Source organism: Syngnathus leptorhynchus, chromosome 10, assembly GCF_054491065.1.
Source record: "Syngnathus leptorhynchus isolate UIUO chromosome 10, UIUO_Slep, whole genome shotgun sequence".
NCBI lineage: Eukaryota > Metazoa > Chordata > Actinopteri > Syngnathiformes > Syngnathidae > Syngnathus > Syngnathus leptorhynchus.
The window spans coordinates 8,006,059-8,027,982 of NC_141204.1; the positions used below are offsets into that span (position 1 = coordinate 8,006,059).

The 21,924-nt window shown below is 40.1% G+C and overlaps 1 protein-coding gene across 1 annotated transcript; it reads left to right on the forward strand.

Annotated features, from left to right (window-relative positions):
• Positions 1 to 1,484: 1,484 nt before the first annotated feature.
• On the forward strand, positions 1,485 to 16,670 carry kcnk12 (potassium channel, subfamily K, member 12). The gene is made up of 2 exons (XM_085922847.1): positions 1,485 to 2,313; positions 14,854 to 16,670. Exons 1-2 carry the CDS (start codon positions 1,974 to 1,976, stop codon positions 15,723 to 15,725), a joined length of 1,212 nt encoding a protein of 403 aa, XP_085778973.1. The 5' UTR covers positions 1,485 to 1,973; the 3' UTR covers positions 15,726 to 16,670.
• Positions 16,671 to 21,924: the final 5,254 nt, after the last annotated feature.

Consider the following 21,924-nt stretch of genomic DNA (forward strand, 5'->3'; position numbering starts at 1 on the left):
TCCCTCCCTCCCTCACTCAGCTGCTTCATTTCTCAACGTGCATGTGTGTCCTCCCTTGTTTTCTCATCATTATTCATCGGAGGAGCTGCTTTCCCTGCTGCATTTTGAAGGATAACCTCACCTCTGTCTAGCCCACATGTCCTCTGTATCTCTTGTAATCGTACACTTATGGGCTGCCATGGTTTGAATGCTTGCGCTGTTTAAATCAGTGACAAGGCTCAGCATTTGCTGACGGACGGGACTCGCAAGTGGGTCCTTCTCGACAAATGTGTCCGAGCTCGAAGCCTAGTCAATTACTTTACTATGCAAATTGTAATTCGATACCACTTTATTTTGATGGACACTTTGCTGCGTGAGACTTAATTTTGATTCGCTGGAAAAAACAAACAGTAATACATTCATTGATTTACCATTACACCAGCATGGTCATACTTCAACGTTGCTACTCTTGTTGGTTTGATATTGAAAGTTTAAAAGGTATAACTTTGTAAACAAGTGCATAACCAATGTTGTTGTTTGTCTCGCTCACATTCAAAGCAGTGTGTTCATTTTTATTAAATCTTGGAATGACCTTGCCCCTCCACATAACCCTGAGAAGAAATTATAGAGGGCGGAGCGTGAGGATCAAGGGGTTGTATTTATTAATTTGATTAGAAAATGCAATCAATCCAGCTACCTGCAGTATTTTGCAATCAGGATAAGCACTCGTGTCCTCTCTTTGGCAAAAAAAAATCCAAATGTAGATTTTCCACATGTGCAGTCTCTAATTTTCTACAATTTTCCAAATTCTTTCCAGTCACACAACACATTGATCGTCTTCTTCCTTCCTGTGACAAAGTGAGAGTTTCTTGGGACAGATACATCTAAGCGTTCATGTTTGAAAGAAATAGTCAATACTTGGCCATCTTCATGGATCAGCAGGTTGAGGTCCCCATTGATTTTGCCGGGGTGTAACACACACATATTGTTCTTTTTGTGGACACTAACTGAAGCCCCTGTAAATGCTCATCAAGCTGAAAAACTGCGAGAAGTATACAAGTCTCTGGCAAAAGTATTGGAACAGCAAGGTTAATTTTTGTGCTTTTGTTGGATTTGTGATGATTATGAGACAACAGTTCAGAAGTCTAACATTTATTTAATGGTATTTACATCTACTATAAATAATTTAAACAATTTAGGATTGACCCCACTCCCTTTTCGGGATTTCAATCGGGCAGCCAGTGTCATTCCCAGTTAGAACTTAATAAATAAAACATTATTACTTCTTAAAAGCTTTTTTTTTTTTTTAAGAGAAAGCTGCTTTTGCACATACATAAAGGTGGGAATTTGACGTGTTTTTTGAAAACGCTCAAAGCTTTCTGCAAAACTTTTGAGAAGCATATCGGGCACACAACGTACGCACTTTTGTGGTCTGCATTCACACGTTCCATGCAACAAAGCAGCCGAGTTTAAAGGGTGCCTTTCTCTTATGGTGAGATGGTAAAGTGGAGGAAGCTCGTCATTTGCGCGCCAGTGAGCCAGTGCAGACCTGCAGCTCCTCCGTTTCCCCTTCGCGTGAAATATTTTTTGGCGCAGGGCACGCAGTGGAAAGCTTGATCGTATCCACCGTTGTTGTTTTTTTTTTTTTTTTTTAATCAAGACTTTACTATTTATTCCTCCTCTCATTTCTCGTTCTTTTGGATTCGATTTGGGCAACAATTGCGTGCTGGGATCAAGCATGACACAATGCGCCGGTGTTTTTTCTCCTTAACTCTCGCTCCTCGCTCGGTCCGTGCAAAGTGGTGGATTTCCCCAAGCGAAGCTTCTTTGATGCCCCCTCCGCCATGGGACGGGGTGCCGTGGCACTTGAATGAGAAGCATCCCAGAGAAGTGCAAGTGACGGCGGTGCAGTGAGCGCCCACACGCTGCTTTTTGATGCCTCCACCGACGTGGAGCTTGTCGCTGTCTGATGCGCGAGTGGTGCTGAAATTTGGATGATGACTGGCCATCGTCTGGAAGGCTGCCGCTCCTTGCACTTGAACGAGGACAACGGCCGCTTCGTGCTGCTCGCCCTCCTTGTCATCATCTACCTGCTGTGCGGCGCTGCGGTCTTCTCTGCCATCGAGAGGCCCTCCGAGCTGCGGGCTCACGGCCGCTGGAACGGGACGCTCCGCAACTTCAGCGAGACCTTCAACATCAGCCTGGAGGAGCTTAACTCTTTCCTGCGGGAGTACGAGGCAGCCATCGCCGCTGGGATCCGAGCTGATGCTCTAAGACCACGATGGGATTTTACAGGGGCTTTTTACTTTGTTGGAACAGTGGTGTCAACCATAGGTGGGTGATGTATCATCTTTTATGATGATTTATCATATATGCATCATAAAGTCCTTTTCCTTGATCCTTGCATCCTGAATGGTCTTTGCGACATTCATTTTCCAACATCCCGAGAAACACACTTAATTAAGAAACTACGTGTGATTATTTAATCTAATTTCATTATTGATGTTCAAAACGTGTTTCCCAAACTTCAGCGAGCCAAAATACATGGCTGGCCACCACACGAAATGTGATAAAACTCTCAATACAAGTCAGCTCATCCTTATTTATCCAGCACTTTGAAAACATCTGCAACATGACACAAACAAAAAGTGAAAATCTGCTTAATTATATACATTCTGCCATCTAGTGGGAGTTCATGTACGATAATCCTTCTGACTGTCAATATACATTGTTGGCCTCTATCCATCTATCATCCCTCTCTATATCTATCAATCTAGCCAACTATGCAACTAACCAACCATCTATCCAACCGACTATGCAACAAACCAACCAACCAACCAATCATCTATGCAAGCAACTAACTAACCAACTATTTAACCAACTATTTAACCAACCAACTAACCAACTAACTACTGGCTATCTAGCTATCTTTTGCTATCTATGCATGACATAGTCAATTCCCACTTGGGAGAGCATTGTGATTTCCTCATGCATTCCAACACACAGGCCTGATGAAAACATAAGCATGAACTCTGTAAACTACATTTCCAGCAACACCTGTCGCAAATAAACATGTGCTTTATCAATAAAATCACCCAAATGAACATATTCAATGTATCAGTACAATAACAATAACATAGATATCAATATTGATAGAGGGGGGTTTCTATCCCACAGGTTTCTTATACAGGCTTACATGTAGATTATAACAGATGCAGGCGTTGCTTTTTTTCTTTTTTTTTTTTCTTCCAAGTCATGTGTTATATTTTGGCTGTGAAGGGGTTGTTGGCAAGGGGCCGTCATCTGACTGCCTGCCATTTGGAACAGCACACTCATCTCTCGCTATAGGACAGCACCCATGGGTGCAGTCTTTTGCCACATTTCCATTCAAACCAACTGGAATGTCATCCAGTGCCCCATTCTGCGTCCCCTCCCAAACCACCCCCCTGTAACATTTACTCGTGCAATAGGTCAGAAAAGAGCAAGTGTCCCTCCCAGGATATCCCGCGGGCCAACGCTGTGGTGATGACCTGCATGTATGATGGCTAATATCTTATGCCTGCTCTCCCACCTGGGAGCATAAAGTTAAATCATCGAGGAGGTGAGCTCAGGTGATCATGTGAGGGAGACAATCACTCTCCGCCTTTGCCCTCTGCACACAACCGTATTGTATATACAGAGTATACACATAACAATCCCCCTTGAAACAAGCATTATGTGATGTTCTCCTTGCACACCTTGCAGTTTTTCTTCCATAAAACACACAAGAAGAAAGCTCCAGGGCGGTACATACACTCATCTCACTCGTTGAGGATGAAGCTGTATTTGTGTGTCTGCTTAAAATCCTTTGTGCTTCATTTGTCGCACACTCTTGCCCCTGACAAACACAACCCATAAACTGACTCAGCCGTCCGTCTCTGACTGGTGGGAGGAGAAAAAAAAAAAGGGGGGTGATTCGGAGGTTGTCTCGAAAGTGTTTCAAGGGCTTGCATGGGTTTCTGTTTGGATTTCCATCTCGCTTTGATCTGCATACCACCCCCTCCACCCCTTTTGGCTTGTTTGCGCTATGAGCTGCTGAAATGAAAGGGATATGGGGCCTCCCCACACAAGGTGTTATTACAGTGGCATCCCCCCAGCAGCTTTAGACAATCCTCCCAAGCACTTCCAGCTCCAACTATGATGCCGAAGAGGATTCAGTTCCGCACTGATTCTCGCCTTAATGTGGCAATTCAATATGGCTGCCAACGATGAAAGTTGCCTACATTTGGTCAGCCTACACTAGAGCTGCACTTTGTGTGTTTGCCAAATTAGGGGAATATCACAATCATGGGAGAAAGGCCGTTTCTGCCAAAGCTGTCACAAGGAAGGGTAAAATCATTTTTTGGAGTATTTCTCAGCAGAATGAGCCTCACTCAACCTTTTTTGTTGTCTCAATGAGCTGTTGACACTCAGTGATTGACGGGCAACTGGTCCAACATGCAGTCTGCTTTCAGCTCCAGCCGCTGCCTTTGACCTTTGCATGGGTTGGATGGATGGATGGATGGATGGATGGACGGACGGACGGACGGACGGACGGACGGACGGACGGAATATATAGTATCTGAGATATGATGGCAAAGACATGACTAAGTGACTCAGCCATACACTCCTATAGTCTTACAGATCCCCCAAGTGGCTGTTTGCTCATACAGCCAACGCATCTGTGTTGTCCCGCTTTAGATTTCCTCGAAGAGAATTTACTCTTTATTAAAAGGGACACTTGAGTGAGTTCAGTAAACAGTCATTTCTAATAATACAGCTGCTATTTATACCCTCTGAGATTGATTGATAGCTGATGGATGCCAATTAGAAGAGCTCTCCAAATCTATTTATGGGGCTCAAGATCTAATTTCTGATAATTTCCATGCTTCAGTGGCATCCTAGAGATTATCTTTGTTCTTCCGAAGTGCTCACGGTAGGAATCAGGTGCGTGTTCGGTGATGAAGAGGTTCAAACCAGTTCGAGTAGTTTTCCGGATCATATTCAGCTGCAAGTTTATACATGGGGTTATTGCCCTTCCCCTTTTTGCCCTCTGGCAGGCTAACGCCTCCATCACATTTACAGCCACCCACACAGTGAAGTCAAGTGTAGGCAAGGAACAGAAGCACAGTTCACTGGTCTAATGTACAATTTCATAAAGTATATTTAAAAAATGCCTTTTGATTGACACTGTCAGAGGTATTAATTGAGCGTACGATATTGAGCAAAATTCACCACTCGCTTTTATTTTTGGAATGACCCTTGTTTTCATAACCGTCATTATGACTTGCGAAACATCATAAGTAACACTTTACTGATGATCTGGATAAGAGTCTTTTTTTATATAAATATTGTATGGTTGTAATTGTGATCTAATCAAATGATACAAAAGGATTTTTCCAGTATTTTTCCCCACTTCATTTACTCTCATAAGAGGATTTAAAATGTTACAAATAGAGACATGCGGGAACACTTATTAAGCAATAAACTAATTGTTAAAAAAATACAGGTCATTATTAGACTATTAAAAACTCATGCCTCGGTGGAATTCAGGCAACATGAATTGCACTACACTATGAATTGGCTGCAACCAGCAAAGGTGCTGTTTATACCGCCCCAGCAAATGTAAATCATCTACACATAGGTGTCAAACTCAAGGCCCGGGGGCCCGATACGGCCCGCCATTTAATTTTCTGTGGCCCGCCAAGACAAATTCTGTATTGACTTTGTGTCATTACTAAAATTTCAACTTGTCTTCACTTTTAAAGAAATAGAGATAGTGCTTGCATTTTTTATTACCATTCGTCTTTTTAAGAAATTTGAACAGTTTTTACGAGTCTCATTTTAAAACTAGTTTCTCCTCAGTTTGTTTTGTAGCCTATATTGTATATAGAAGACGTTGATAATCATAATAGCCCTCTGAAGGAAACTATGACGATGATGCGGCCTGTGACAAAAATGAGTTTGACACCCCTGCTCTACACAAAATAGAAGTTAAGCCACATCAGTGCTGCGGCAACGCTAACGATCAGGATTATTTGCTGGCATCAAAGCATCAATTCAGATGAATTCTCTGAGTCCTACTCCACAAGAAACTCTAACCATAGTAATCAGTTAATGTTAGAGCAGTATAATCTCTAGACAGTGAACATTAAAACTGATTTAAAAAAAAAAATATGCTCACGATTTTTAATGGCTCTCATTAGACAGTGCAGGTGTACCTAATGGCGTGGGGAAGGTAAGATGGTGTAAAACAAGCCCTTGTTTGGGGATGTGAAGAAGAAGCAGCGTAATAACCCAAGCCTTTCTACCATCCAGGTGCACAGCATGTCAGTCATATGAATCCAGGTGGATGCCATAATAAAGTCATTAAGGTGGTCTCATCGGGCGAATGACTCTCGCTGTAATGTGCACTTTATGTCGATGTGGCGTGTGCGTGGCGCTGCAACTGTAGGATAGAGCATTTTATGTAACGATGATGCCTATGGCGTTTTAATGCCACTGATTTTGGAGGACAAAATCATGCAAGTACCTATTTAACTGGGGCAGATGATGACAGACAAATAAATGCAGCTTTCGTCTGATTGCTGTGCTTACAAAAAGACGCATGTATCGCATCCCTCAGCAACCGGAGAAAACAAAACGGAACTGAGTGGATCTTTACATTTCAACGTGGATATTAAAACTAGATAGTTTAGGGAAATTAGTTTTGGTCATATACGTGGTTTGACAGAGCGATAAAAATACTTATCATATATATGACAGTATTCACGATGCCTATAAAAAAATAACTGGCTTTATAAAAAGTGATAAAGCACATGATGTATTGACTGACACTATTAATGCATTGTTAAGCCAAAGGCCAACTAGTTGACTGTAAAAGCTAGGGGATGTTGCCAAAATAAAACACTCAACTATTCGATCATAATACTTCATTTGGCATGAAGATCAAAGTGAGCAACCAATCAAAAGATCACATCAGCAATGCAGTGCACATTCATTAAAAAGTAATGAATTGGCTTACTAGGGTACACGCTTGAGCTACCCAAGCCAAACACAAAAACATGAATGAGTTCTATGTACGGTCAAAAGACAAATGTGACCTCAGAGTAACGGAACATGAATTTTGGCATTCAAGCAATCTAGTAGGTCAAATGAATCATGTTTTTAGCAACAGTAAACGGTTTGGTGCTTCCTCGCTGGCAGTAAGCCAATTGTGTGGTTATTATTGTTGCTTGCTTATACTGATGCTTGTGATCAATGAGGTCATCTTGTAATGGGCTTTGTAATAGGTTTGAACATTAAATCCACAATCCCAGATGCCAATTACAAATACTTGGAATTTGTTTTGATGCATGAACATCTGCGCCTTTTCTAATTCTTGCTGTACAACTGATTCTCAAAACATAAAGGCCTGCTTCTTTGTTTAATCAATCTATCCATCGATTTTCTATAGCAACTTTACTTAAAAGGGTTTACGGGTCGGCCAGAGTTTATACAATTCAGTAAAACCAATATGCATGCTTTTGGAATGAGAATGAGAAAACACACACAAGCATGTTTGATGCTGGTTCACATGTAATTTTGGGGAAATTTACAAAGATTTTTTTCCCATGAGAAAAAAAAAGGAAACATCATTTATTCCAAGGTCAAATTGATGACGTCATCAAAGTTTAGAATTAAGACAACTGTATACTGGTATGTATGACTAGAGCAAAATGCAGCTCAGTACATTTTCCAGTTCCTTTTAACAAGCTTCTCAATATGAGCTCCCATTTATGCAGCTCACGTCATCCTGCCCTCTTGTTTCCTTAGATGTGCTATGCTACTCTGTGAAATGACAGAGTCAGGTGAAATGTCACTGTTAAAAATGGACAACAGAGGACCTGCAGTCACAGCAACTCTTGGGGGTCTCTTTAGATAGTGTGTCGTGCTGAGCTCAGCACAAAATACTTTACATATAGAGGAGGTAATGAAGAAGAACGGACACTAAGTTTTAGAAGAATTCATATGACCTGTAATCGTCCAAGATGATCACATTATTTGATTAAATTGAATACTGGCAGTTTGTATTCTTATAAACTAAAACATTTCTGTCTACAATAGGATCATTCGGATATCCACTTAAATCAAAAAGTTAATCAGTTCGAAATGTTTGTTGTTTTGTTTAGTCGGTCTGACTAACAAATCAAAGACAGTAAAACCTTACAATGCAATTTCAGAGTTCATGCGTGACATTTAAGGCAATAACATTTTATAGTAACTATGACAACAAAAAAACAACTCACATTAGTCACGGCCTTGCAGTGAGAAGCCAATAAAACGATCAAAACAGGTCATAAAAATCAATCTTGCTAGAAGGCCAAGGGAGAATGTACACATTTTTTTCAATGTTCAAATTTTTCACGGTAAAATACAACAGTGATGCAATGCCGAGCTCTGCCAAAGATCAGAAGTAAAGAACCCTAAATTAGACCAATTTTACACCATCACAGATTACAAGTGAACACATCATAAATTATTTTAACAGGTAAAAGTTCAATGATATAATTTGAATTCTATAGTATGTTTTCAGAAAGACGTACACCGTGAAGATGTTAATAATACTTAGTCGACAATGAAGCCCTATATGTATCCACGCACACTTCTGCAGCATCACTGCAGGACATAAATCTATGCTGACGAGCGAGGGCGCCCACCCGCCCACATACAGTAACTCAGAGACTCAAATCGTGGCACTGAAGTGATCCCAAGAACAGTTTAGAGAAGACAGCAGATTTTCCCAAAGCTCCCTCTTTGTAATGATTAGCCTTTCACTCATTCTGTTTTGTGCATCAGTAGAGCAAAGCAACAATTTTCTCTCTGCGGGCACCTGACCCTCTTTCATTCAAATCTGGACAGCAAGTTAAGATGTTTTTTTGAGGGGGGGGAGTGTCTACGATGAATCTATCCTGCGAATCATTAATATACTACAACGATGCCACAGTTGACCTTTTACGTGCTGAGCAAAAAGTATTCTCAGTGGATGATGAGGAACGTTGAAATGCAAGTCTGCGCTCGTATCACGTACAAAATACGATCGGCAGACACTTTATTTAATGAGAGAGAGAAAAAAAAACGATGTGCCTTTACAAAGAACAATAATACCCGGTGAGGAGACCTGCCTCCTCGGGTCAGCCTTAATAGGTATCGGTGGTAAGACGCCAGCAGCAAATGGATGACTGCCAAATAGTGTGCTCTTTGGCAGACATCTATTTGTCCTAAAACGAAACAGACGGAGCTGCTGTGTGAATGATTCTAAAAGTTACCAGCTGATGAAAAGAAACGTGACAGTGTGGTTTAACAGAAAATAGAAATGATCTGGAAAAAAAAACCAAAACAATTACGGGACATGGGGAAGTTATTCCTTCGGGCAAATAAATAAGTTTCTTCTCCTTCAGCTGCCGTGGCCTGATGCCTGTCTTTAGTTTTCGTCTGACCTGGCTGAGCCTGCCTTCTTCTCAGGGGGTTGGATTTACCGGATTGCCTCTGTTATGTTTTTCTTTTACCCCAAATTGCTATGCTCCGACGTTCGTTATGAGGAGACTCATGTTTTGAAGCTCTTGGTCGATATTTCTTTTTTGAAATAGGTTGCGAGCGCTTATGTACACAGTTTCAAAGATGTTTATAGCAAATGGCATGAAATGGTTTGTCAGAGGTTTACTGCCACAATAAAGGCAGAACAGACCGGCATTAATTTGTAATGCACACCTCCGAAAAGATCAGCTCATTGAGCAATTTTTGGGGTCGTTTTAGATACAGCAGTTGATCATGTTCAACAACATCATTACACGGATCTGCAACGAGAGCTCATCAAAAGCTTTTTACACTGCCTGATAAAGATGAGACTTTTATCCTGGTCACTCATCTGTATAAACGAATCTAAAACGTAAAGGGGGGTGGGGACTTCATGACAATATGATGTGATGCCAGAGGGGTTATTAGTGCATCTGCTGATGTAGCATATAATTGTTTGCATCAAAAGAAACGGCAAAATGACTCACTTATGCATTCAACCTTTCTCTGATTTGCTACTGTGTAGCTGGGCTGCAGGAGCATCTAATATTGTGGCTAGTAAATCTCTTATTGGATAGTTTCTCTCTTGTGGACTGGGAATCAAACAATTAAGTGATTGATGAGAGAGTTAAAAATCGATTTACTGATGTTTCAGCATTGCTTCGTGAGACAGCTTGCAGTTTTTCACTGCTACAACTTTAAAGTTGCTTCGCAGTCTTATTTCTTACATGAGCGAGCTTTGATCGTCCTATTTTTCATATTGTTCAAGAGCTTCCTGCAAATCCTCACATTTTATGGAGCACCACTGAGTTGCTATGTCAGCAACTTTTCTGCTGAATATGATCTCATAGTGCCAGTGTTTCAACGGCTCCATCACGGACAGGTGTGTTTACTCTGTGGGGATAATAGAAGAAGGTTTTATGACTCTCAGCTCATATTTAAACACTGAGGGCACCAACGGTGTCATGAAAAAGCCAAGGACAAGGCCAATGGCTCTGTCAGAGGAAAGCTATTAATCTGATGGCTGAATGCATCTTCACTGCCACAAAAGGGCACATCCATGTCACCATTTGTAGTTAATTTTGACTGAGTATATTCTTGATGTCAGTGGCGGCCAACCAAAACAAATAAAATACATCACTGTATATGTGAGCATACACAATATGCTTATATTGTGTGAATGCTCCTCAGTGCCAAGAATCTTGGCAGCTCCTTAGCAGATGGTCTGATATAATAATGTCGCTTTTCATCTCTTCTTTGGCCTCTCTGTCCTGTCCCCCCCCACAGACCCCCACCATGCTGCCCCATGACTAATGATTTCCTGTTTGTCATCCAAACACAATCATCAGAGTAGCGGGCACGCCTGCTGTATTCTGCTCCTTCTTCCTTCTGACCAATTTAGGATCATTCCCACTTGTGGAAGCAGACAGTTGGATTGGGAGCATTTTAATTGAAGACACAGGGCACCAATGAAAGACACAGTTTGAACTGTTAGTTGTAAAACCTTTGGGGTTCTCTTCCCTTGACTTTGGAGATGTGCACAAAAACAGTCACTGGCTTCCAGACTTAATGCTACTTTGAAAGATGCAAATGTATACACACCCCTTTCAACAATTACTCAGCTCAATGACGGTTGTCCTTGAGAGGCTGTTTTTCATCCAGTAGAATCAATGCTTCTTTTTTTTAAAGGACAGATGATTATCGTTTGTTGTTTTTAAAGTGATCTGAAAGAGGATTTTCACAAAAACAATTTTGTCCAAATACCTTTGAGATGATCAACCAGCTAGTTGTCAAGACACAATGTTGATGTATTCAAATGTTGATAATAAACACAAGAAATGTGGGATGTAAAATTTAGTATCAGCCAACAAAACATTGAAATTGGTAATAAACCCCAACTAACTAGACCTCAATTGGAATTCCAAAAATTCTGTATAATGTAAAGATTTTTGTTTTGGCTCATTTCTTCAGGAAAGCAATCAAGACCATTTTCTGGTATTATACATGAGGGGGAAAAAAAATCAAAATCTTGACCTTCTAAGTACTCCACCACCAGTTAATGTGTTGCACTTTGTTTCTCAGTTTGGTGCATTAAGACACAGCAGGATCTACAGCACAATTTTACCGTTAAAGAGCTCCCTGCTGGTTCTGGAAAATAAACATAAATGAAAGAAACAGGGAACTAAGACACTAAAGTTCCAGGCTCTATATATCCAAAGGAGAACATAATTACATTATCAATTATTCCCTTGCCTCGAGTCAGATTCGAACACAAATACACCTCATAGCAAGTTAACAAATATCTTGAATTCCACCTTTATAAACATCTATGCTGTTTTAATGCTCAGATATTTTGATTACACATACATTTTACTGATTTTTTTTTTAACTTAATTTAATATTGCCAAGGGCATTATTCTAAGTTATTGATTTATTAGGGCAAAAGAAGTCCGGAGAGCTTTGACTTAAATGAGTCATTGTAATTTGTCATCAGAAAGAGAACCCACTGTAAACCATGTCGCCCTCTATAATTGTTGCTGAGCACATGTGATCAAATCACAACAATCTAGAAATCTGCTTTGTTTTGCTGCAGCCCATTTCCACCACTTTGTGCCTAATAACCAATTCAGCATTTTCTTTTGCTCTTAAATCTGCCAAATGGTAGATTATTGATACAAATTGCTGTTCTTGCTTGAATCTCTGGAGTGTAATTACATTTGCAAGAATCATTAGCTATTAACATCATTCTGGTGTGGAGATGAGCGCAGTTAATGGTGATGAATAAATATGTTTCTATGGGCTCTGGTGGAATTAGCACACACATGTTTTTCTTATCCGTTTCTGCTGAGTTAAATGGTTCCTCTTGGCTGGTGCAAGAGAGAATATTATCATCGAGGTCGGCGGCGTCATTAGTCGCTGCTGTCGACTTTCCGGATCTAATCAGGAATCTTTGTGAATAAAATCATCCTGAAGCATCCAGGTGTAGTTCTGTTCTTGTTCTGTTGTCACTGATCCATTTTGACACTCTTGCTTTTGGCGTAATAGCTCTGTAATGTCACGCTCAATCGATGCCGAGTGCCTTTTTCCTCTCTTAGGTCATTTGCTTGGTAATGAGAGACGGTTGCTGAGAAAAAGACGTTAAGTTTTCACTTGGGCTGCAAGAGAATTGGCCTGCTAATTAATTAAATATGATGCTCAAAGGTTTTTGTCTCAGAGGTTAAATTGGAGAATAGCTAGCTATCATCTTTCCTCGCTGTCAACTTTATTATGATAATGCATACTGGAGCACAGTTGTTGCTCTTGTGCTAAAATCTACACTTAACACGTGTATTCTGTGTGAGGTTTTATTCTCGCTTGTATCTTTGAAAGCATCTGTGCCAATCAGTACCGATCGACAGTAAATGACCCAGCATGTCAACAGCCCTCACGAGAGTGTTTGTCAGTGAGCGAGATAAGGTCGATAAAACCATTTTGGGTACCATAAAGGAAGTGATGTCTCGATATTGATGTCATATATGGCTGGCCAAGGGTGGTTATAAAGGTGCTCGATACCTAAATGGATAAAAAAAAAGTGCTTCCTCAAAGGAGACTCAAAATTCCATAATGGAAAAATCACTTGACCTTAGCCCAGAAGTGATAAAGATCAAGAAAATGTGGATTTCACAACATGAGTCTATATGACAAATGTACCATGCATACGGCTCAATACGTGAGAGTATATGTGTGAGTGTGTATTCCGACTGCTGTTTGTCAAGTATAAAATACAGATTGTTTTGTTGTGGACTGGTGGTTGTGAAACTGTTGTATTAGGGGGCCTGTGCCCCAATAGAGAGGTATTCCTAGCAACGCCCCTGGTTATATATACTGCATGGTATTTTTTATTTGTCTTCAAAGTTGAATCCTTCCATGGACGAATACTTGCACCTTAAATGCGAAACACCAATACCAACAACCGGTCCAAAGCATTTTCCTTCCCTTTCCATCAAAGTCAACAAAAGCCCAACTGTAATGACACTGTAAGCATATCCTGGACAATGGTCTCTTTCTTCTTCTTTGCAGTCTAGATACATTACAAAATTCTACTTCTTAGTTGAGGGGTGTCAAACTCATTTTTTTCGCGGGCCACATTGTAGTCAAAGTTTCTTTCGGAGGGCCATTATGACTGTAAACCCAAATAAATGTATGAGCACCTCATATTATATACAAATCAGACAAGTAAAAACTGGTCAAATATTTAAAAAAAATTCTTTTAAAGTGAAGACAATTTCCAATTCTAGTAATGACACATGAATTTGATGTACAATTTGTCTTCGCGGGCCACATAAAATGATGTGACGGGCCGTATCTGGCCCCCGGGCCTTGAGTTTGACACCTGTGTCTTAGTTGATCACAGGTATACCACTAACTATAAAGGCACATGAAAAATCAGTATACAGTATAAGCAACACCCCTTAAGATAATTTCTGCACTAAACCATCTGTCACATAGAGGTTACCTCAGAGCCGCACCTGTGACACTTGAGAATGACAAGCACGCCTCCCGTCTTGAACACTTAATGTAATTGACTAGGATATCAGATGATAGTAGAGAGCCATGCTTCAAAACTGGGGGTAAATAAGCTTAGCTAAGATGTTTTACAGACATTATTGTCAACCCAATTTGTCCTTTTGTCCTTGAATTTTGCCTTCAACAGTATAAGCATACATTCAGCAAGCTCAGCATTACGTAACAAATGGTTTGTCAGACATTGAAAAAGAGATGAAAAGACCGGGTGAAACTAAAACGACAAGACTAACAAGAAGTGGCATCACATGGACAGGAAAAAAAAATGAATATAAATCAAAACTTCAGGGCGCATGAAACTAAATACTGAAAAACAAGCTGTGTAAATAGTGACAAATGATCCAGGTTTGAACTTGAATTTCTTGTCTTGAAAAACCTGTACACTGACCACAATGGCCATTTGTACTGTCACACTACAACCCCCCCCCTCCCCTTATTATTATCCAATCCGATTGTATGTCACAGGAACCCAATGTCCCAAGAGCCACACAACAGAGGTTCTTCCAGTTAATAGGCCGATCATAAACCTTTGAGGTGTAATTAACTGGGACCTCAATCTGGGACTATTGTGTTGAAATATGCCAGACTTTGTTTACACTTCACAGTCCTTGTAAAATATTTTTCCCAAAAGTACATGTACTTTTCCTCCTCTTAGTCTGACCACTAAACATCACCCAACATTCAAACCACAGAAATAATTAAACTTCTAATTTGGATTTTTGTCCTCTTTCTGTACAGGTTTTGGGATGACAACACCTGTGACAGTTGCAGGCAAAGTGTTCTTGATCTTCTACGGGCTCCTGGGCTGCGCTGCCACGATTCTCTTCTTTAATCTCTTTCTGGAGCGAATAATCACATTGCTTGCGGTTGTCATGAAAGCTGTGAGGGAGCGGCGGATCAGAAACAGCGGCCTGCTCCCACCAGGGGTTCATCGGGACTTCTCGGCTTTCTGTCTACCTGGCTGGAAACCCTCCGTTTACCACGTCATGCTGATTCTAGGGCTATCAGCCATCACCATTTCCTGCTGTGCTTCGGCCATGTATAGCCCCGTGGAGGGCTGGACCTACTTAGATTCGCTGTACTTCTGCTTTGTGACCTTCAGCACCATCGGTTTTGGGGACTTTGTAAGCAGTCAAACTGCATCTTACGAGTACCAAGGTCTCTATCGGGTGGCCAACTTCTTCTTCATGTTAACAGGAGTGTGCTGCATCTACTCGCTCTTCAATGTCATCTCCATTGTTATCAAGCAGGTGCTCAACTGGATGCTGGAAAAGATGAGCTGCTTGTTTTGCCAGCGTTGTAATAAGGCCAACACCTTCCTGGGCAGACGTAACGCAATCCGACCGGGTTCCAAGGGTCGCAATCCACCATACGGACCGTGCGACAGTGACACAGAAGGTCGCAGAATGTCCGGGGAGATGATTTCAATGAAAGACTTGGCTGCTTCCAACAAGGTGTCACTGGCCATAATGCAGAAGCAGCTTTCTGAGTCAGCTAATGGCTATCCCAGGACGGTTTGTGGCAGCTCACGCCAAAATGGTTTCTCCGGGGGAGTGGGTGCCCTCGGCATTATGAACAACAGACTGGCAGAGACCAGTAACTCCAGGTAGAGGATAAACACAGACACTGGAAGCAGCTTTAAGAAACAACTTGTCAAGTCAACATGTTATCCAAAACACACCAGACTGTATGGATTAATGTGGTTTGGATTTCCACTGGGATGAGAGGGATCCTTGACTATCAAACATTGATCATCAAGCAGCAGGGTAAATTACTCTGAATGAGTGACAACCACCAAACTTTTGAAATGGAATCTGCACGCTCTGTTTATGAAGCTAGAGTCAACGCAAGTATTTGGAGCAATGTCTACTGTTTGTTTGTATATATACTGTATATATATATATAAATGACCATAATCAGTGGTGATATTAATATTTAAGAAAGAGTATACTAACTGGATGATACAGCACATACCAATCTATGCATTATACACATCTTGTGAATTATTTTTGCACCATGTCTATATCTTCTTTTAACTTAGATCTAAGAGTGGCAGTAAAGGAATTTATAAGCATGATGTAGCAGATGTGTTGTTGCTGCACTTGGAGGGGCTTACAATGTGTTACACTCACAGGCAACAAGACATCTTGCTGTGCTCCCGTGGAAAATAAGACCTCGGTTGAAATAACTTTAATCTTTTTCTCGAGAGAGTCACTGGCCTTATCAGCTCTGACCATGTTTCTGTGTAAGAGAAATACCTTTCAATGTTTCCCTCTCTCCCCTCACAGCTGCGTGTGGAAAGGAAACCAAATGTTAAAGACTTGGCAATGTATTTATTAATCACTCTTTGTACCGAGGAAATGTACTTGTAAAAAAAAAAGAATAAATGAGCTGTAAGTTTTTTGCTTGAAGACGATTATGAGGAGGTAAGTGGGTTTATACTGCAGGCAAATTGCAGATTGAAAGAAGCTGGGCCAGTCTAAAGTGGGTAACAAAAGCCTGAAGGATTCTCTCAGTCGCATTGATTTCTCGTTTTCTGCCGATTTGCTGCATTCATCAAAGGAGGTATCATTTCAGATTCATATCTCACTCTCGCTCGCTCTCTCGCTCTAAAAACAAAGATGACCCAAAAGCCTGCAGAGTCTGATTTTCCTGCTGATTTTGGTGTTAACGTGTTGGCGAGGATAAATGGCTCAGGATGTTCGGAGAGTATATTGTGCTACCTTGTCACACACTACACGATCAATCCCCTTATTGCCGGCGAGTGTCTTTTCCAAGGCATCTGTGATTTAAAGCTGTGCGATTAATGTTTGATGTCAGCATACAGACACACAGGTTTACAGAGAAGGGGTGGGGGGACAGTGGCAGGAAAAGATTTCTGTCAGATCCAGATTCATGTCCACTGCAAATCAACAGCCACAGGCTCGCTTTTTCCTGGTACATTTGAGCTCTGTAAAATCCCTGATCGCATGTATGATTCCATTCATTTACACACACAGCACCAAAGCTCTTTGCGTTCTTGTCTTAGCTCTCCCTTCATGCTCATCTGCCTCACTGGGGTCTAATGTTAATTGAACGTAAGCATATTTCAGAACCTAATCCTAATTAACTTTCATGTGTCCATCATGCTTTAAGCACATGGTACCAAATGATTTCCAAACAATCCTCAAGATGTGGCATATGGTGTATGGCTTGATGATATATGTTCTTTTGGGGATGCTGGGTTTTCTATTTGACAGCTATCACCTTGGAAAAATGCCATATCCTGGGGACATTTAAACTGGCGTAGTATAGCAATTGTGTTCTATCGAATAAATCCGTATTATATTCTATAGGGCAACCTTGTTTCGCTCATATGAGGCCCAAGTCTGCAGGGCCATCAGTATCAGGATTACAAGCTATCCGCAGAGGTTTGGATTTCAGTTGGTCATTAACCTTCTGTAGGACATACGGGTGCCAAAATGACTGGAAGGAAGATTTTAGGTACAGTAATGTGAAACAATGGCATGCTTCCTGCAACCGAGCCTACCACAGGTCATTTGATTCAATAAACCTCATGTAATCCAAAAATAGTGACTTTGCAGCTCAGGATGTATGACTTAGCTTATTTTACTTAGTCTTATGTATTGACACACACAAAAAAACAGGTATTCATCCTACTCTTGTGCAAAATGTATCTTGGTTGATTGCAATGGATTTAAGCGCCCTTGTTGTCCTCTATCTGTACGAGAAAATTTTAGTTTTCATGATGGCTGCTCATAAAGCAAATTTGTGAGATGCTGCTAAAATGCAACATTTCCTGTCATCATCTTGGCCAAAAATCACTTTAAATGATGCACGAGTCCCACTACGCATGCTAAAAAGTGAAAAATACAAGCTTAATTCATCTTACCACAAATTGTTCAGGTACTCGACTCAAGATATATGACAAAGAAATAAGGAATCAGCACTTTACCAGTTGAGTATTCTTATTGAGCGTGCTCTATATTTTGATTCCTTCAATAAAAATCTTATTTTTGATAATATATTTGTTTCAGGATTCATTGGAGTACACAAAGCAGCGGGCAGGGAAACATCTCCGTATCAGAATGATGTATTGCTTGTTTGGTCGCTTGTGATGTAGCTTTTTGACCTGGCACTTGATTATCAGAGACGACAAAGGCTAAGCAAGTACTTCTCTGATGGCACGGAGCCAATGAAATCATCCGGTAACTCTTTCTGTTAAATGTGTGTGATTCATTAATTTACTGACTCCGTCTGGTTCTATTGACATTGAAATTTACACCTCAGCCCCTTCATGTATGCAAATGAAATTATGTTTGCGAGTTGCACATTTATACCAATGATTGTAATTTTATATTTATGTAATTAAACGTAAGACCTATGCTATTGGGTTTCATTAAGCACCGCTACCCAGTGAGGTTTCTTTGTTTTTCCACTTGATTGGGAATCTTTATATGTAAAAGAATTTATGGTGTCCAAACTCTTAAAAGGAAACTATGTTCAATGAGCCCGCGCTCGAATCATTATTTTATATGAACAGACCATTTTGTAAGGCACACATTCATCATATTTTGGTTTAATGACTCCGAAAAATTGACTTTGGCTGAAGCTTTACTATCTAAACATATTTGCTTTCCTGGCCACACTATTTAATATACATATATTTCTGTAATGTTATCATGCCTGGCATGTTTAGTGACTAATTACTGAAAAATGACTCATTGCGGCATAAAGTTCATTAATGAATAAACTCCTTCCTGTTTTTCCCCCCTCCATGTAATTCACGAGATCTGTCATTAAGCTTATCAATTGGAAATGTTTGAGATAATGTCAGATCAACATTTTTTTTTTTTCCATGAATAAACATTGAGTCAGCTTCCAACAAAGTTAAGTCACAAATAATAATCTGTAACGCCACTCGGTAATTGGTTGTTGCACATCACGAACAGTTAAAACAAAATTTGCCTTTTGATTTTAATTCAGGTTTGGCTTTTAATTGTCCCAGATGCTACATAAGTATTATGTCGCCACTTAATTTTTTCAGATCATTTACTTTTTTAAATTTATCTTTGCTATCTTATATTGTTGACTATCTTGTGATGATCAGTTTGAGATCTGATCTTGAAGATAAGATTAAAAGATGAAAATGGTGTAATATGAATGAATATAACAGACTTTTGATATTTGACATTTCTTTGCATCATTGCCAGGATAAGCCTCAACAAAAGTAAAGTCCATTTGACTCAAAAATTGGCCAAAATATGACTTGTTTAACTTTGCATCACACTGTGGTGCAATGTGCCTAAATTGCTGCACAACAGATACATCTTATGTTGTAAATTTTTTATTTACAATTGGAACAAAAAGTTTAATGGGGAAAGCGTGTTGGCTCGATTCTTCCGTAATGGGCCTGTTATAATTTTAGTCATAAAGAAGGACTCTGTAGTTGCATTTGTTAAGAAAATCATTCTAATCGGCAAATAATGTGGATGAGCATATATTATCATAATGCTGGGGATTTTAAAAGGAGTCTGCAGATGAAGTGTCCCACAACGTGACGGTGGTCATCTAAGTGGATATTTTCAAAGAAACAAATTGATGCTCGCTGACATTTTCCAGTAATATCATTTTCCAGAACCTGATTATTCATAAAAAAAAATTCTGCACAACCGAAAAAAAAAATCATTCAGCTCATCTCTAATGAAGAGATGAGCTGAGGAATAAAAAATATCGACTTAAAATGACTTTTTTTTCCCCTTCTCTGGGCTGAGGGTAAAGTACTCTCCGTGATTATTTGATCCCAAAGCAGGCGGAATTGTTTCCTTTGGGTTCCAGCATTTCTCTTCTCGCTGCGTTGCTGTATTGCCACTATTGGTTTAGCTTGACTACAACATTGCTTTCTGGATGCAGAGAAGTTTGTTTGTTAGTACCAGAATGTACCACACAGTCGTGGTAGTCTGGAATACCGTACATCTTTATATTAAGATAATCACAAGTGATTAGAATGCAAGCTGTTAAGAATTATCTTCTCTTCGTAAAAGCTTGTCAAGCCGAACAATCCAAGCAATACATTTAAAATGGCCAAAGGGTCTCATTATAAAAGCCCTGGCTTTTTTTTTTTACGTAGGGTCGGGAGTGGGAGGGTGACAGGCATAATATCAGAGCAATGTAGCACTTTCACACAATAATCTCTTTTGTTGGATTTGTACCAATGGTGATGTCAATTTTTCCTCTTTCACAGCAGAGGCAGGGTGTGTCAGTGCAGCCCCTTTCATACTTCTGTATAAGCCACCATTTTACCACCTTTTACTTTTTTTAAAGCCAGTCTTAAATAACACCGACGTGACGATGGAGAGAAAGTCGACTCGGCAGTTTATTTTGCCTTCTGATGGATTTTAAGAGCCATAGCACAAGAGAAATGATCGCAATATAGCCTCTGTGTAAAACCCATCATTTTGGGCTTTTTTTATTTTTCACTTTTTTGTGTTAATATTGAACATGATTGGAGCGGGGGCAAAGTCAACTCAGCAGTTTTTCAATATCTCCATGAAGAGGCCTGAAAGTCAAAGGGTCTAATGAGTTTCCAGTGTGCTTAAAACTTTTACAAAAAAGTAAAAATGGCAAACTTTTAAAACCAATGACCTTGAAAATCTTGGTACCTGGTGAGAGTTCTTACAGTAGGCAAGATAAAGTAAAAATAAGAAGTCATGTGGAAACAAGACATTTACATGTAAACGGACTGAGCAGCCAGAGAGTAATGAGCCAATTACCTTCTGACATCTGCTCTTTCAATTATCGTGGGGATAGATAGGGAGGAGAGAGGAGTTAATAGATAAGGGAAACTCACCAATTCAGCAAATGAAATACATTATGATCTCTTCCTCTGATCGGCATCGTGAGGTGTTTATTGTTGCATAAATTCTTCAAAGGCAGCCAGCTTCAAATGCAATAAAACCTTGGGGCGGTTTGAATCAGATAAAGTTGGATGAATACTGATCAGGCTGGAGAGGAAAAACTTTCAGCTTCGGACACCCACTCTCACTCATATGAAATGGAGAAATAGACAAAATTTCAATTAGTTTGGTGTTATCTGTACCAAACAAACAAAAAACTTTCATGTGTGCATTAAAAGCATGACTCTGGTAAATGGCTGTGGAAGATCTTCAACACATTGGTGCAATATGGTCACATGTTCCTGCTTTGTTTGTGGGAGTGGCAAGCATTTTTTTTTTTCTTCCTAACACTGCAGCAAAATACACTTTCACATGGGAGAAAATTGCCTATTCAGCACTGCGGAGACAATAGTATATATAGCAAGGGTTATTTCACTACACCCCTTCATCTCAATGTGTCTCTTCACAAAGGAACAATTTTTCTGATGGTGTCTAATCTGCTGACTAGACCGTAGTGCCGCCATTTGTAACTGTCCCACTTTGGCGTTGGATTGTGTTTATGTCCATTTCAGATGGAAAATGGTCGGTTGCAAGAATGATGTGCATCAATTAGATTGTGTTCGAGCTTAATGAAGACATACAATTCTAAATGAAAACACGTCAAATCTAGAGTTACAATTGTTTGTTAGCAAATCAGTTATGTTTTTTCTCATCCTTTGAATTATGATTGGAATTTTTAAAAAATGTCTCTGAGATCATACTACCAGAGTATGACAAAGTGCCCCTCAACAGGGTTAAGGTTAAGGATTTGGCACATATATTCATTCCACGTAAACTTGTGCTCTCTCAGCAACTTTATCCCTTTTACACTTCACAAAAACAGTACTAGAAGAAATTCCACCTCCTGGTGCTC